General features: G+C 38.3%; 3 protein-coding genes across 3 annotated transcripts; 1 reads left to right on the forward strand and 2 right to left on the reverse strand.

Annotated features, from left to right (window-relative positions):
- Nucleotides 1-137: 137 nt before the first annotated feature.
- Nucleotides 138-4,183, reverse strand: GCK72_020372 (uncharacterized protein; the record flags this gene model as incomplete). The annotated part of the gene is made up of 19 exons (XM_053733541.1): nucleotides 138-200; nucleotides 294-456; nucleotides 501-648; nucleotides 695-776; nucleotides 828-1,077; nucleotides 1,122-1,183; nucleotides 1,261-1,428; nucleotides 1,476-1,650; nucleotides 1,697-1,819; nucleotides 1,870-2,101; nucleotides 2,152-2,350; nucleotides 2,626-2,934; nucleotides 2,985-3,215; nucleotides 3,264-3,425; nucleotides 3,477-3,583; nucleotides 3,627-3,768; nucleotides 3,835-3,935; nucleotides 3,978-4,102; nucleotides 4,146-4,183. The coding sequence occupies 19 exons, from the start codon at nucleotides 4,181-4,183 to the stop codon at nucleotides 138-140; spliced, it is 2,880 nt and encodes a 959-aa protein (XP_053582454.1).
- A 292-nt stretch (nucleotides 4,184-4,475) lies between these two features.
- GCK72_020373 (uncharacterized protein) lies at nucleotides 4,476-9,519 on the reverse strand (the record flags this gene model as incomplete). The annotated part of the gene is made up of 19 exons (XM_053733542.1): nucleotides 4,476-4,565; nucleotides 4,614-4,782; nucleotides 4,826-4,973; nucleotides 5,023-5,104; nucleotides 5,159-5,420; nucleotides 5,474-5,571; nucleotides 5,623-5,802; nucleotides 5,856-6,030; nucleotides 6,074-6,196; nucleotides 6,468-6,708; nucleotides 6,758-6,971; nucleotides 7,623-7,991; nucleotides 8,039-8,263; nucleotides 8,308-8,469; nucleotides 8,521-8,633; nucleotides 8,678-8,825; nucleotides 8,873-8,973; nucleotides 9,018-9,157; nucleotides 9,479-9,519. The coding sequence occupies 19 exons, from the start codon at nucleotides 9,517-9,519 to the stop codon at nucleotides 4,476-4,478; spliced, it is 3,081 nt and encodes a 1,026-aa protein (XP_053582455.1).
- Nucleotides 9,520-10,924: 1,405 nt separating this feature from the next.
- Nucleotides 10,925-16,135, forward strand: GCK72_020374 (uncharacterized protein; the record flags this gene model as incomplete). The annotated part of the gene is made up of 10 exons (XM_053733543.1): nucleotides 10,925-10,997; nucleotides 11,042-11,107; nucleotides 11,157-11,335; nucleotides 11,407-11,549; nucleotides 11,606-11,916; nucleotides 12,189-12,838; nucleotides 13,622-14,153; nucleotides 14,206-14,483; nucleotides 14,652-14,957; nucleotides 15,923-16,135. The coding sequence occupies 10 exons, from the start codon at nucleotides 10,925-10,927 to the stop codon at nucleotides 16,133-16,135; spliced, it is 2,751 nt and encodes a 916-aa protein (XP_053582456.1).
- Nucleotides 16,136-17,373: the final 1,238 nt, after the last annotated feature.

Here is a 17,373-nt window from a genome sequence, read left to right on the forward strand (position 1 = left end):
AAGCTTATGAAAACACACAACTTTATTATCTCCATTTCTTTGAAACAGCAAACTTCAGAAACGAGTAGAAAATATATATTTAAAAATTTTAAACAAAGAAAATAAATTATCAATGTTTTGGCGAATTTCCTGGTACGTCATTGTCCGATAGCTCGCTTTCTTGCCCTAGTTAGTTTCTTCTTTCTAGATGGGTATTCTTCCTGTAATGAAACAAATTGTTACATATATCAACTTTGGAACTTTAATAAATTATACTGCTGTCGGATTTTGGAGAGTAGCATTTTTAAACTCGCCTTGAAGTCATCAATCACGTCGCTATCCTGCTTTGCATTGCAAATATAATGAAGAAGAAATTCCTGGCTAATCTCTACTTTCGGTTCTTCTGGCTCATCGATCTCTCTATACATACGATAGCCCACTTTGTTGAAGCGATCGGATTTGATTGTGTTGGCGAGTCTGAATGACACTTACTTTCTGATGCTGAATGTTTCTAAACTCACTTATCAATAAATTCCAAATGATTTTGCTCAACTGGCAGGTTCTTCCAGAAGAAAACTATATCTGGGCGATGACGAACAATGAGAGAAATCATCTCATTCGGTCTCTCCAACATGAGATATCCGAGATGGGCATGATCTTTTTCTTCGGCTGAAAATGTTTATTGTATCTATTATTCGAGCATAAAGGTTTGTACCTTTCAGTAAAATCATTCGAATGAGCTCATCGCGAAAGTGATTGGCAAGAACGAACTCGGCGAGCTTGTAGACTTCCATTTTCTGAAAATAATGGAAAATGCGTTCAATATTCTTTCATTCTTCAGAACTCACCAATTCTATACTGGCCCTATAATAAACTCTGACATCCAGCAGACAAGCCAAGAAAAGTTTCAAGGCGTCTGCTGAATAGTCAAGATAGAACGTGTCCTCGACATCACTATTTCTTTTTCTAGCAGCATCGAATTCCGAAAAGATCTCGAACAGAACTTTCGGTACTTTCATTTCAATTCCATCTAAAGTTCTGACAGTGTAGGTCTCGTTGACTGGAAGCGATGCGGTTGCCGATGCTATGTCAATTTCTCTGAATATTGTATAATAATTCATAAGATTACAATAAATCAGTACCTCTCAAACGATGACAAATGAAATGGGCTGTTTTGCACCACGAAGAACGAATCAACCAGTCTCTTGAAGCGTTCAGGAGAGTGGTCGTCAAGGCAAACCTGAAAAGAAAGAGACACTACTAAACTCAATTACGACTTACCAAACTCAAGTTTAGCACATCTTTTTCTTCGTCAATGTGCTCTAATAGTGATGCATCTATACATTTTATGTGAAATTTTGTAGTGTGCATCCAGTAGACTCGATGATGTCCCGTTGAAGGGTTGTCTGGAGAAATTTCGTGTCTACCGACGAATGCAACTGCTTCCACCTGTAAGAGAATAGGAGTTCAACTTTTTTATCTTCTGGATCACTCACTCTGACTATCTTAAATCTCTCCAAACCTCCATCAATGTCCCCACTCTCAATTCTTGTCTTCAGTGCAGCTATACAATAATTAGTTTGATACTTTTCGTCTGTGGGGATCAAACGGTTCTTAAAGTTCTGCCCTTCATATGATCCCTCGTTACACGATCGGAGTATTTTCTCGATCCTTGAAAGATTATTATATTACTTGGTCAGCTATTTCTGAAACGTACCACTTTCCAAATTCAGTGTCCAATCGATTCACTCGATATTTTAAGGGAAGTGAATTGAACTTGATCAGAAGGTTTTTGACTTTGTCCATCAAATCAAAAATGTGATCACGAGATGATTTTTTCCTGGAAAAAATCATCACTGCATCAAGCCCGGCTGCCCCAAAATAACATACATCTCATTTTCTCTTTCCACTGAGGTATACTCCGACTTGACGACGAGCACTGGAATTTTGCTACCAACAATCATTGCCATGTCGAATTCTCTCTTCACAGCTGCCTCATCTAGAGTACTGTCACTTCTCACGTTTTTCACGAATACTTCTGTGAGACCAGTGAGTTCATCCACTCGCAAAAAATGGATAAGGGCGAGCATGCCACGAATGAAACACGTCACCGTTGGCACTCCTGAAAACAGATTAAACTCATAAATCGTTGCAGTTAAGTACACAAGGTACCAGCAATTGTATACAGTGTGCCAAGTGTTCTAGGACTAAAAGAGTTGCAAATCTCATTGAAAGTTGTCAGAAGATTATGTCCATGAAAGTTCTCGATATTTTTGACTTCTCGAAAATTGAATGATTCAAAACTCTCGTATGGGCGGAAGTTTTCGAGCCTGTTGATATCGGGAGATGGTTGCTTCGTTGGGGTGTTTGACTGAAAATATATGTATAATGATTTATTTTATTTATTAAAGGCTATATCGTGGTCAGTTATGATATTTTCGTATTATAATCGATGCGTTTCGACGACTTCATTTCAATACTTCAAGATTTTTTTTAACTCGGTGCACAACGAGCTTTGGAAAAGTTGAACAGAAAATTATGAAAGTTTCACTTCGGTAAATTTTATTTTGTTCTGTATTTTGCTATTTCTGAGGTTTTTTTCCTTAGTGTTTAGTGTTTTTCCATCAATATTTGCCCCCCACTAACCCATGCAATGAGTGACTCTCCATCCGACGATACTTCGAATGTATCAAAAGACCATAGACACACCACCTCGTCCATGACTGCCATCAAAACGACATCTTCATCCGGAAATTGATCATCCTCGCCTTCTCTTGGAACCAAAAGTAATTTTCCCGAGTAGATAGTTTCATCAATCATTCCGAACACTTTCGATCCCTTCCACTTGAAGCATTTGAGCTTTGTTATATCTACATGGGTACCATCCATAAAGATTGTCATTTCACGTTCCTTCCGATTTTTTCCAATCCAATGCAAATCCTCCAAGATGTTGATCTACAAAGAAGCTTGAATTTCTGATATTGTTTGTGCCTGTTCTATCTAACCGTTCTTTTAGTTCCATCATACACGTCAACTTCGACTTCATTGCTATCAATCACCTCAGAGTTTTTATATTTTCTGAATCGGGTGTTATCAATTAACCAGTTTGGTCCAGAGCATCGAATATTCTCTTTTTCTATTCTTAGAGTGTCAGCATTTCCAATAATCAATGATGAATGCATATTGTAATCATTTATTTCCGTATAGTCCTCTTTGACGATAATTCTGGTTTTAATCTGAAAAGACATGGGCCGTTGGAAGGGTTTTGTGTTTTAATTAGTTACAGCCGGGTCCTGTTTGTAGAATGATAACTTCATTGGAGTGACACAAATCTCATCCGAACCGGCCATTCCTTCCATAAAGTTTGCCATTTTTCCGATTCCATACAATTCAAGATTTTGCAGCTGAATAATTGTATGATTTGCACCGAAATTAACAGAGTTGATCTGAAATTTTGTTTTTTTAATAAATTGAACCATTAATATCCTTTACAATACCTCATTCGGAAGATTCACTGGTGTCATAATGTCAACTTGCTCTTCTGTTGAACCAACACCTAGACGACCGTTCTTATTACATCCGATTCCCATAGCCGTATTGTATTCTAAATTTATTAAATTATTCATTCTATCTTTCTTATTTCTTACCTTTCTTCTGAAACTTCACAACATTTGGAGAATAGAAGTGTAATTTCTGAGGTAGCATATTCAAGTAGAAACTTTTCTCTCCAATGTCAATGAGCTCTCGAATGAAAATGATCCTTGTAGTCAAGTGCATGTAGAACTTCATCTGTATTTATTTTTTCATTATATCATTCTTATATATAAAACCCATGAAGAGCTTTAACTGAAATACCTCCAAAGAAAATCTCCGTTTCTTGTAATAACTGGAATTCTTCCAGTGTTTTGCAAGTGCTCTCACTGATCTTCGGCATACTTTGATGTCCAAGTTGTTGTCTGACAAAGAAAGTTACAGTAGTCAAAAAAAAAACTACTTACCCAATGTCAGATGGACAATTCGACTAACAAGTCGTACAGTTTCCAACGGCTTTTCTTGAAGCAATTGAATAATTTGTTCATGCGTTTCGTTGATTTTTAGAATGACGCTTTTCTCCCCTTCCAATCTGAAGGAATATATGTATTTTTAAACTAAAAATTGATGCATACTTCATATTATTCAACTCATCATCGCTGTGTTCATCCATTTGACCTGCAAAAATATGTTTTTGAAAAGAAAGTGATAAATTTAAACAAAAATGTTCCAAAAGAAAAAAACAGTGAAGAGTACAAAGTGATCAAGAGAATTATTCCTGTTTAAAAAAAAATGATTTTATAGATAAACTGAGTAAATGAGAAGAACACTATTGAACACATTGATAAAGACTAATATAATAATTCATGACAATTTATTTCCACTGTGAGATTGACAAAATGAAAACCATCGGGGGCAAGAAACATCGAACACGAAAATAAAACCGGAAATGAAATCGATTAGTTTTAGAGAACTATCGGAACGAAGGCATAACGATTCTCGCTGACTCGCTTCCTAGGATTCGACGTTCCTTCGTTCCACGAGAATATCGTTTTCTGAAAAAAAAAAGATTGCACATGTTTCCATTTACCGTTTGAACATACCATAAATTCAACCATAACGTCTTGATCCTGTTGGTTATTACACAAGTGATGTAGAAGGTATTCCGGACAAATGATTTCTTCTTTTGCTGTCATAGGCTCAATTATTTGGACGTCGTCGTCCTCATTCTCGATTTTCTGGTAACGGGTTGAAGCAGTCTTGTTGATGATTCTGAATTCTTTTATTACTTGGGATCTCTTTCGTTTCAACTTACGTGTTGATGAAACCGAGAGGGTTTTGATCTACAGGAAGATTCTTCCAGAACAAGACAATATCTGGTCGATGTTCAGCAATAAGAGAAATCATTTCGTCCCGTCTTTCGAAGGTAAGGAATTTGAGATGTTCGTAATCCTTTTCTTCAGCTGAAACAAAATAATGTGGTGGAAATGATTGAAGTATGTCAATAGGTACCTGTGAGAACAATTATATATAGAAGTTCATCGCGAAGAAGCGTGGCAAGGGTGAACTCGGCGAGCTTGTAGATTTCCATTTTCTGAAAATTTGGAGAAATGATCATGATTGGATTAATCTTTTCGTAAAAACTAACCGACTCCATACTCTCTTTATAACACATTCTGATATCCACCAGACAATTCAAAAACATGGAGATAGTGGTCGACGAGTAATCTTTGAGCTCAAATGTGTCCGACTCGTTGGAGACATTTTCATGTCGTCTCCGAGCTGCATCAAATTCAGAAAACAATTCGAAGAGCACTTTCGGAACTTTCATATTGACACCATCCGATGTTTTTATAGTATACGTTTCATTCGGTGGTAGAGACTCTGTGACTTGATTAACGTCGATTGTTCTGAAAATGAAGTTTCCTTTTATACATATTATTGACTTGTGACGAAGCGTTACCTATCAGAATAGTTTAAATATAAACCGTCGTGTTGAATCAAGAAGAACGAGTCAAGCAACTTTTGGAAGCGGTCAGGAGAGGTATCATTGTGACAGACCTGAAAATAATGTCGATGCAAACATGATATTCTCATGAAGCTAGACCTTACTGTATTCAAATTGATCACTCCACTCTCTTCATCAATTTGTGTCAAAAGCGATGGAGCGATACATTCGATATGGAATCTTGTAGTGTGGACCCAGTAGACATGATGATATCCAATTGTTGGGTCACCACTTAATATACCTTGACTTAGTCGGCAACCACCTAAAAATGCCACCGCCTCTACCTGAACATGAGTTTGGATTCGAAAGTTATTTCTAGCAACAATGAACTACTCACTCTGACTAAGTTCACTCTCTCCTCTTTTCCAGTAATATCTCCATTTTTAAGTCTTTTCCACAAAGCATCTTTGCATGGACTTCTTGTGAACTTCAGTGGTGGTCGAATGAAACGTTTTCCAGCGTCAGAGTCAAAAAATGGCGGATCGTTGAGAGAACGAAGAATTTTGTTGATACTGGAATAACTTTAATGTGAACATTCTGAAGAATTTAACTTACTATGATCCAAAATTGTTTTCTAATCGATTCATTCGATATTTCAATGGAAGTGTATTGAATTTTTCGAGAAGACTTTCGACAGTTTTCATCAGAGTTAAAAGATAGTCTCGAGATTTCTTTTCCCTGGAAAAAAATACAGATAATTGACACATGATAAGCTCTCGCCCTGATTGTGTTTGTATTTCTCATGTTTGTGGGAAAGGGAAGGCCCGGAAAGGCCCGAAGGCCCGGTTTCAAAAAAGAATAAGTTTTTTTTTAAACTGTTTGACATTTTTTTCAATTTTTCATCGAAAATGTGATCATTTTGACTTTTGGCGAAAATTATCCGGGCCTTAGGGCCGGGGCTTGACAAGAATAGTATTTCCATTGTCAGAATTAAAACACTACAACTCACATCTGCTCTTTCCTCTTTTTCTTTTCTATTATTGATAAATCCGCTTTGACGACAAGCACTGGAATCTTGCTCCCTTCATTCATTGACTTCATCATTTCCCTCTTCACAGCTTCTCCATCCAAATTTTTATCTGGTCTCACATTTTTCACAAGCACCTCCGGCAGGCCAGTTGCTTCATCAGGACGTAGAAAGTGAATGAGAGCGAGAAGTCCTCGAACGAAACTTGTTGTTTTTGGTATTCCTGAGAATGAACGAGTGAGATATTTGAACATGACAAGATGAAAACGTACCACATTTTGCATACATAACACTGAGTGCTTTCATATCCACAGATCTGCAGATTTTTTTGAAACTGTTTAAAAGATAATACCCGTCGAAATTGACCATTTGTTTAGGATTCGATAGTTCTAGGAAATCGAATGCTTCGTAACTCTCGTACGGGAACTGCTTTGCGAGTGGGTAGACAGGTTCTGGATTCAATCGAGGTGGTTTTGGAGGAATCGACTGAAAACATGAATTGCGTTGAACGGTATACTTTTAACATGCAGATGGGACAGCGTGATTCTTTATACCTTAATGCTAATGCAAATTTTAGTTTATGTACCGAGGTCGTGTCAGAATGGTTTTTTTTGGCAATGTTCCCGTTTTTAGCATTTAATCAGTTCCGCGGAGCAAAACGAACCACAGTCTGGAATCTATGTCTTGGTACATTTTTTTGCATCGAAATACAGAAATTTTTCGACTTTGACTAATGTACACAGGTTCGCCGGAAATAGCTTTGATTTGAATCTATTGTATCTGGATTTTGAGAGGCGCTGCGGTCGCGTCGCGTGCGCCACTGGTCACTCTATCATTCCACATTTTTTCGAACAATAGTGGAGCGGACGGGTACCTTTTTCTTTCTATTTGAGAGAAAACTATGGAATAAAAATGAAATGAAAATTTGATCCGGAAAAGCTCGAAAATTTTTGTCGCCACCGGGTCAAAATCCTACCGTATTTCTAAGATTCTTATATGTCAATAGAGCGCGCCAAATCTATCCTGCGTGTAAGCTTTTCACTGTAGGAAAAGAAACTCAATATACAAAAGTAACTGAACTGATTGCTGGGCACTCCATCTACCAGAACAACACATTTAAAAAAATCAAAAACTCACCCATCCGATGAATGCCTCTCCATCCACCGACACTTCGAAGTCGTCAAACGAATATGGAGACACAATCTCCTCCAAAAGGGCCAGCAGAATTGTTTCGTTTTCCGCAATCAGCATATCTTCCTCATCCACGTAATCCTCATCCTCGTCGTTTATATTGTCCTCAACTGCAGCTCTCTCTCTCGGAACCATTATCAACTTTCCCGAGTAGATAATTTTGTCAACATTTGCGAACATCTTTGTATCTGTGATTGCAAGACAACCACCTTTCAATTGTTCTATATCTAGCCGGAATCCGTCGATGAGGCAAACTATTTTATGTTTCTCTTCATTCTTCCCAACCCAGTGGCAGCAATCATTCAGAATTTTGACCTATAAAAATGTGGTTTTTAAAAGATTGAAGGTTCCTACAGACTAACTTTTCTCTTGGTGCCATCATGAACATCTACTTCGATTTCCTTGGAGACAGTTTCTCCTTCTTCCTGCCATTTTCTCCTTTTGCAATGTACCCAATTCGGTCCGGACGATCGGATTTCGCCTTCTTTAAATTCCAGGATTGGCGGATTTCCGATAATGAGGGATGTAAGCAGTTTCGTATCAAATATTTCGGTGTAGTCGTTTTCGACAACGATATCGACGCGAATCTGAATACAAACTTCGCATTATTGTTGGGTTCATGAAAACTTACACCCCGGTCAGGTGTGTAGAATCCTAATTTTATCGGTCTCAGGGAACACTCTGTCGAGCCAGCCATCCCTTCCATAAAATTCGACATTTTCCCACAGCCGTACAAATCTCCATTTTTTAATATGAAAATGGTATGGTTTATACCAATATGGATGCTTTTTATCTGAAATTATATTTTCTCAAATAGTAATTGAAGACACAATTGTTGTCATACCGCATCTGGTAGATTGACCGGTGTCCAATCCTCAACATCGTGTGTTGTTTCTGAAACACCGAGACGGCCGTATATGTTATTTCCGATTACCATGGCGGTATGGTAATCGCTATCTGAAATTGATTTATTTGATTGTTTCTCTATTTTCAACACTCACTTGGCTTCTGAAACTTCATAGTTCCATCTCTGACCAATCCATTCCGACTAGCCTTCGAAAGTAGCACATCCAGGGGGTAACTTTTCACTTCAAGAGCCCTTAGCTCTCGAATAAACATTGTCTTTGTGGTTAGATTTAGTCTTGCGATCTGCAATTAATAAGTCCGCTTTGAGCTGAAACTTTAAAAAAAATTACCTGCTGAGCCATTCTTCGTTTCTTGTAAATACTTGCATTCTTCCAGAACTCTGCAAGAGTTCTCACTGACTTCTGACACAATTCCATGTTCAGATTGTGAACTGAAACAATTTCACAAAGTGTTTTATTGGAAAAAATGACTCACGTAATGTCAGCATGACAATCTTCTGAATAATTCTTGGAGTCGCTAACGGCTGTTTCTGGAGTAGTTGTTCTAGTTTCACCTCCTCCTCAGCTATCTGTTTTTGGATGAGGATAACATTGGCGCTACTTGGGGAGGATTCTCTGAAAAAGTCCATGAAAATCCTTTAGGAGAAGCTAAATTTTTTGGGAAGCATAGCTCCAGTGTATCCGAACTCAGGATTATTGTCCTTCAAAATTTTCCAAATCTATAAAATACCTACCGTAAACTCTGATAAAACATATAAATGTTAAAATTTAGATTTTTCATATATGTATTTTATTCAAAATCATGTTTCACGGCTAAGCTCCGCCCATTTTCAGTGATAGTTCTAAATTGAGCTGAAAAAGGAGTGAGCGAAGCTAAAAGAAACCATGCCGCAGAAATTTTTCTTATTTTCAAACTACATTCAACAAAAATCTTACTCAACATCTCCTTCCATCACCACGTCGTTTTGTTCTTCCATTTTTGAATCTGTAAAACTGAGAACATTGCTGACTTTTCATGAAAAATATGAGAATTCTGACTCATTCATTACTATTATAAATTCACCGTCCGTCGCCGGGTGGTGTTAAAGGCGCATGGAATTTGTTTGGATGGTTTTCGTGGTTTAAATAGTTGAAAAACCGTATATTACTACGGTTTTAAAACTTTTCACTACGGCTTTCATGCTTTCAACTAAGAAACCCATCCAAACATATTCCATGCGCCTTTAACACCACCCGGCGACAGACTGTGAATGTATAATAATTTCATATGAAACTGTTCGAGACAAGAATGAAAAAAAGCGAACATGGTGCATCGATAGTTGAACACAGAAACAGAAATCGAGTAGGCACCGGGAGGTCTCAAAAGAGTGTGTACGTTTCATGAGAAATCAGACAACTAGAGATGGAGAGAGATAGAGAGACAGTGAAACAACAACTGCCATTCGGGGGGTCACTATGGCACCAATGGGGAAACGGAAAGAGGACGGTTCTCCTATCATGAATTTTCTCATGAATTTTTGTTAATTTTCATAAGATCTATTAAGGGAGCTCGCAAGACTGATGCGTGGTTCAGCATTCCTGCTATTATCTCCTCCTGGCCAAGAGATATTCTTTTGGAGAACATAGCGAAAATATGAATTGCTGATTTTCACAACTCAAAAATACAGAGAATTCTCTGTGAATTTCAAAACTTATATGCCTTGTTACAGTAGCTTCACAGGGTCTAGGTGTGAGTAGTGAAATCGTATGCGCTCCACTAGACATTGGCGGTGAATTCAAATTTTAATTTTTTCAATTCGCTGTTTCACTGTGGCACTTTGATACGCAGCTTAATCGATCACTTTTTGAGCCGATTTATGTCTGTTTTTCCGCATTTTTGGCCAGTTTTTCGACTGCCTCGCATATTTTCAAGATCAATTCTATTAAATAAAGAAATAAAGTTTTAAAATAAAAAATTATTTTGAATTTCGCGCTAAAATTTTAGCTGATTTCAGCGGAGCGCGTTTATTTTCACTACTCATCCCGAGACCCTGTGTAGCTTCTGGGTTTTCGGTTTCTTTTTTGGTAAATAAACCGTTTTGAAAAACCGCGCTTTTGAGAAGCGCTGCGAATTCTAGTCCCCGCGGCCGTGTAGTCCTCGTGGACAAAGCAACTCATGACAGTGCGTTGCTAATCTTATCAACTTTTGCTTTATTTTTGCTATTTTTCTCACATTTTTTGCTTGTAAGTTACCTAATAATTATTCTCGAACTCTCTGAACACTAGAAAATCAATACTTTTATTGCTATCGGCTCTTTTTCTGACGTCTTTGAAAAATGTTTACTTTTTTGTTAAATATAATTATTTACAGGTATTTCGACCCGAAAAAATTACTAAAAACCAATGTACGACGCATATACACCTAACGAAGTCGCTCTTCGATTACCCGTCGAAGTCACATGTCTCGCTTTTCATGGTAATAGTCGATTTTTTCATCGAATCTGAAAAAAATAGTTTCAGAATCAAAACAGACATTGCTGGCTGGCGGACAAGCAGGACATCTCTATGCGTACTCAATTTCAGCTAGTGAGCTACTTAAAACTATCAAATTTGAAGAAATTTTTGATTTTTCCAGACCGTCGTGGATTTGAGCTCACTAACATCTGTAAAACATTCCATAAAAAGGCTGTAATGGAATTAAAAGTATGCCAACGAGAAGATCTTCTTCTTTGTGTTTCTGATGGACAATTGATGGCTCATCGACTTTCCGATCCGGAATATAAAGTGGAGACTTTGATTCATAAGATTAAAAAAGTACAAACTTTTGCCAGATTCTCTCCGAAGGTATCCAGAAGCTTCCTTAAACTATAATATTGAATTTTCAGACTTCTGGAGACCTCTACGTCATTGTTTCCTCGGTCAAGAGACTATATTTGTTCAAATGGGGCGAGAAAGACGGTCACAAGGAATTCATTGAAGTGGCGCTAGATTATAATCCAGAATTCGGGGATACTCCCACCCATATCAAGTAATTTTTCATAAAAAGAAGATATTTTCAACAAAAAAAATCAAATTTTTTTTCAGATGCGTCGGCGAGATGGTCTTCTTCTCCGCTCGCAACCAATACTACTCGATGACGATGCAAAAAGACAAAATCGCCGCTCGCACCCCGCCAGACGACAAATCTGCCACGTCACCAATTCCAGAAGGATGGAATGGATTTGTGAAAAGTCTTGTGAATTTCAATTGTAAACCAGGAATTATTCCGATGACTGATAGACGACGAGTGGCTTTCGTCCGAAATGAGACAGTGGTGACGACGGATATTTGGGGAAATCGACCGGTGAATGGGTTCAGTGATGAGTACAAATTCAGCGAGGTTCCCATGCAAATTGGTGAGTTTTTGGGGAAGAAAATGATCAAAAAACGCTCAAAACTCGGCACGTGGAACAGCGTGTAGCAGCGCTGAAAATTAACGCTGCTTAGTCACATCGCAGCGTTAAAAATTAGCAACACATTCTGCGTTTTAGCGCTGTTCACCTCTTTAGCAGCGCTACGGAGGAGAAAATTATCTAGCTTTACAGCATTTAGCGATGTTTAGCCCTATAGAAGTACTACAAATTCTGAAAAATAACTACAAAACCTTCCCTAATATCGTTTTTTTCAGTCTACGACTCGCCCTACCTCGTCGGAATGCTCTCTAAAGGCCGTGTCGAAATCCGCTCAATCTTCGATGGTCAACTCGTTCAAACGATGTCTCTCCCGAAAGCAATGACTCTTTGTAATGGAGCACGTGGACAAGTTTTCGTCGCTGCAACATCTGATATCTGGATAATGGACACTTCTCAAAATCTTCGAAAAAATGTGTCTCATTTGATACAAGAGAGGGAATTCGAGTTGGCAATTCAACTGGCAGACAACTCGAATTTATTCGCTGACGAACATAAAATTGAAATAAAGAAAAAGGCGGCGTTGAATCTGTTCAATCAGAAGAAATTCGACGAGTCATTCGCATTATTCGGAGAGATAAAAACAGAAGTTCTGACGATTCTTCGAATGTTTCCCGAGTTGTTGCCTGATGGATTTCAGAAAGTGGCTGGAACTGTGAGTGATATGCCAGCAAACGATCGGATGCGTGCACTTCTTGCTCTCGGAAATTATTTGTCGGAGATTCGAACGGAACACGCGAAACATATCGATTTGTATCATCGGTTGAGAGCATCGGGACAAGCGAAGAAAGCGGATACGGAGGAGATGGAGAAGTTGTTGTTGACGTTGAGAGTCGTGGATACCACGTTGTTGAGATGTTATATTAAGGTGAGTGCTGTAAATATTATCTTTACAGTAAAAGTATAGTTTCAAAACATTTTTTTTTCGAAATTTTAAATTTTTCCGAAAATTTTTGAAATTTTCTAAATGCTGACTATACACGGTCTCCCACAATGCGAAAAAGGACTGCAAGAAACGTGAAGCCGATTTTTTTGAGTTTTAATTCAATTCTTTAATTTTTTGCACTGGAAATGCAGTATTTTTTAGGTTTTCAGACGTCACAATCTGAGAAAAATGGTCCCATTTATTAGAACTGTGGAATATCAGATTCTCTATCGAATGAGCCAAAAAACGTGAATTTTGGTAAGAATGATTGCATGAAAATTGCACAAAATCTACTTGAGGATTCTCTGAAACTGTTAAAATTTTCAGAAAAAAAACCATATTGGCTGAAATTGCTGAAAATCGGGTTTTCTGTATCAAAAAAGTCAATTTTTCACCAAAATTCACGTTTTTTGACTCATTCGATTGAGAATTTAATTTTACACAATTCTGATGGATCAGACACTTTTAATCCATTGCGACGTCTGGAAACTGCGTTTTCAGTGCAAAAAAAAAGAATTGAATTATTTAAAACGGGGAAAAATCGGCTTCACGTTTCTTGCAGTTCTTTTTCGCAGTGTGGGAGACCGTGCTATACTCCAGAATTTAATCAAAAACTGTTTATGCATCTAGAAATGTTTTTAAATGTAAAATTTCAAAAAATAGGTATCTTTTCTTGAAGCCGAATCAAAATTTGACATGTTTGGTACCAACCCCTTCTTATTCCAGACAAAACCGGCTCTCGTCGACTCACTGATCCGTCTCCAAAGCAATGCGTGCACTTTCGAAGATGCCAAGAAGATTCTGGAGACAGAAGGACGTCTTCGATCTCTTTTCATCCTTTACGAATCCCGAAAGAAGCATGAAATGGCTCTGGATCTCCTTATCGAACAGTCGAGTCGCCCCGATGCTGATCCATTTTTCGACGATGCAACTCAACAAATTGTGGAATATCTTCAAAGTCTCGGCAACAGTAATCTGCCATTGATTTTGAAATATGCGAAATGGGTTCTCGCGAAGGATTTGGACGCGGGAGTTCAGATATTCACTAGTGATGAGACGGAGATGGCGAGGAATCTGAATAGAAAGACCGTCGTTGAATTCATGAAGACAGAGTGTCCAGAAGCAATGATACCGTATCTGGAGCACGTCATCTTTAAGTGGGAGGAGCCTTCTTCGTTCTTTCATGAGACACTTTTAGAGTATTATGTGGCTAGAGTCAATTCGTTGTTCAAGGACTATGTTCACGCATTTCCAGACGGTAAGTACCTATTTGTTGAAAATGCAATCAATTTTTCGCGAAGCATATTCAGATGAGAACATCACTCGAGCTGGAGATGAGGACGGCGAACTCGGAATCATTCGGAAGCGACTTCTTCGATTCCTCGAAATTTCTCACTCTTATAGTCCACAAACTGTGCTTCTTCAGTTGGCTCCACACGCGTTTTTCGAGGAGAGAGCACTGATTTTGGGACGGTTGAAGCAGCACGATCAGGCGTTGGCTCTTTATGTGAATACGTTGAAGAATATACCGGCGGCTGAGGATTACTGTAGACTATACTATAATTCGAATGATGAGACGAACTCGCAGGTGAGGAGGTGCTTGGAGACTGGATGGATTTTTCCTGAAATGTTTTCTAATTTTGTACTTTGCCTCCGAAAAACGAATTTTCGGACAGTTTTTTTTTTTGAATTTTTATGTTTTTTTTCGGTCTAAAATTCCGATTTCTCATCTCCCATAAAAATGCTTCATTTCCAGGTGTATCTCCTCCTATTCCGAGCCCTCGTCCACCCGAATCAACACCATCATCCCAGACTCCAAGTGGACCCGGATTCCACTCCATTTGGATCATTCCGTGATGATGTTTCAGAAACTTCAACTCTCGCCAACTCAACGTCTTCATATCAACCAGATGTCAACACGGCAATAAAGATTCTGGCAAAGTATGCGGATAAGATTGATACAGTCGCAGCGTTGAACATGCTTCCCGCAAAAACTCCGTTGAGAGTCGTCTTTTCGGCTATAAATGCGGTCATTCAGACGACTGGACGACAAGCGAGTACGGTGAGTAAGGATGGGTCTGGGTGAGTGTTTAGCTATGCAGCATACTGATGCTGGCTAGAAAAAAATTGTATCGAGCTTTTTTCATCTAGTTTTCTGATAATTTTCAGAATTTCGAGTATTTTTCCGATTGAATATGACGGAAACTTTAATCAGAATGTTGAATTTCATTGAAAATTTCAGAAAATTACTAGATTTTCGCTCAGAAAACTTTGGCTCTGCTAACGAGCGCTAAAGTTATATTGTGCTTTTGCTTCTGGTTTTCCGGTAATTTTCAGAATTTCAAGCATTTTCCGATTGAAATGTGATAAACTTTATAAGGAATCTTGAGTTTCTCTGAAAATTCCAGAAAATTACAAGATTTTGGCTAAGAGTCCAGTGCTAAAATTTTAGGACCGCAAAATTTTCTCGTAAATCAGTACCATTTTTTAGCGCTGCTAACCAGCGTTAAAGTTGGGCGCTACCTTTTTGATACAATTTTGCAGCTGCTTAGCACATCTATGATGTCACAGGTCAGACTCCCTAAACATCAATAAATAGTGAAATTCACCATTGAAAATCTTTTGAAACCCTTCACTTCTATTTTCAACTTTTAGTCCAAAACCACTCCGCAATCCCCATTTTCCTGAAAATAGCCCTTTTCTGTCATCTTTTTTGACGTAAATTCTCTATTTTCCATAACGGTAAACACTTCCTGTCATCACTAGGAGGATGATCACCACATACACAACAATTCAGACCAGCTGATTTCCGATACAAATTATAGGATTAGTTTCAGATTTCAGACATCATCGACTCGTTTTCTTTTCTATTCGGAAAGCAAATTATTTTCTAGTTTTCGAGATTTCGAGCGAAACTTTCCCATGATGCACTTTCGTTCAATCTTCGATCTTTTAAACTATGAAATTGAAAGGTTTCACGAAACCGGAAACGAGAGAAACGATAACCAGAAAATCATTGTTTTTCAGAGAAAAATGGAGAAATCCGTGTCACAATGTGCCATGTCGAAGAAATTGGAGAGAAAGAATCGAGCGCAAGCGACGAAAATCATTGTGAACTTCTCGAGTGAATGCGTCGTTTGTGAGAAGAAAATCGCTGTGAGCGCCTTCGTTCGATATCCGGATGGTCGATTGGCACATCTTTATTGTCATAATGATAGCCAGACAGGAATTAGAACTTGATTTTCAGATTATTTACAGATATTTTTCTGCTGAAAACCCTTTCCACACTGAAAATTTAGCATCGTCTAGCATCACTACTGTACTTATGTCTTGTATCTTAAAAATGTTGTATTATTACTGTAGAATTTAGATTTCCCCCCTTCCCTCACTGTATTTTTTCCCATATGTGCCTTGTTTCCACTTGTCAGAATTCGAAATTTTACATGTTCCCCTTCACATTCTCATCCCCACTAGTCAGCTCACATTCACTTGATATTTTTCAATTTACGTGTAACATTCACCTTGTATAAACATAAATTCTGCTTTCTGATTGATTCAAATTGAAATGAAAGCACCGAGAGTGGTGATGCACATCAATCGGAATTTCTTGATTGAATGTGTCTTTTTTTATAAAAAAATAAGAAAGTTGTGGGCGTATTTGTGACCAGATGGTGGATGAAATCACTTTTTTTAAGCCAAAAGTATACTTTGAATTGATATTTTATTGGATAGCTCACAGATGTGCGAAATATTTTTTAGAGAATTCTTTGAAATAAATAAGTGGGAAATGCTCAATATCTTGTTAACCTCAACCTGAATTTTAGCGCTGCTACCCAGCGCTAAACTTGTATCGAGCTTTTTATTCAAGTATTCTGACAAATTTCAGAATTTCGATTTTCTGATTGAATATGATATAACCAGCCTGTCTCCCCCGCCTTCGGCGGTTGAGCCGGCTGGTATCTCCTCATTCACGTGGGCACCTCTTTTCAAATGTGCCCGCATGGGCGAGTGGTCTAAAGCGGCGGTCGTTGTCCAAAGCACGCCAGTTCGGTTTTGCCCACTGGCTCAGTTTCTCTTCTCTTTCCAAAACCGCTGCGGACAGTGCCTCAGACAACGCCCAATTGTATTTTATATATAAGAATTATTTGTTTTCTTGGGAAGGGTAGTCTAGTACTATAGTACAAGTAGACGGTGAACGGTTTAAAGGCGCATAGACTTTTACGCGAAAAAGGTCCCGTCGCGACAGCCGCCCACGCTATGCGCGAGCAGGTCATCTTTTCCTCATTCTACGTGTTCGTTAACGTTGGTAGCGATTTCTACGTATTTTTTGCGTAAAGTTCCGTATTCAATTGTTATATCGGAATCTATTCGTACCATTTATCGTCGGCAAGAAAATAAGATGACCGACGAAGGACAAGTACCCGCCACTGGGTCATTTTCAATGGAGCTAATGAGACAGTTCAAGGACGAATTTCTGG

This window comes from Caenorhabditis remanei, chromosome V (genome assembly GCF_010183535.1).
Source record: "Caenorhabditis remanei strain PX506 chromosome V, whole genome shotgun sequence".
Lineage (NCBI taxonomy): Eukaryota > Metazoa > Nematoda > Chromadorea > Rhabditida > Rhabditidae > Caenorhabditis > Caenorhabditis remanei.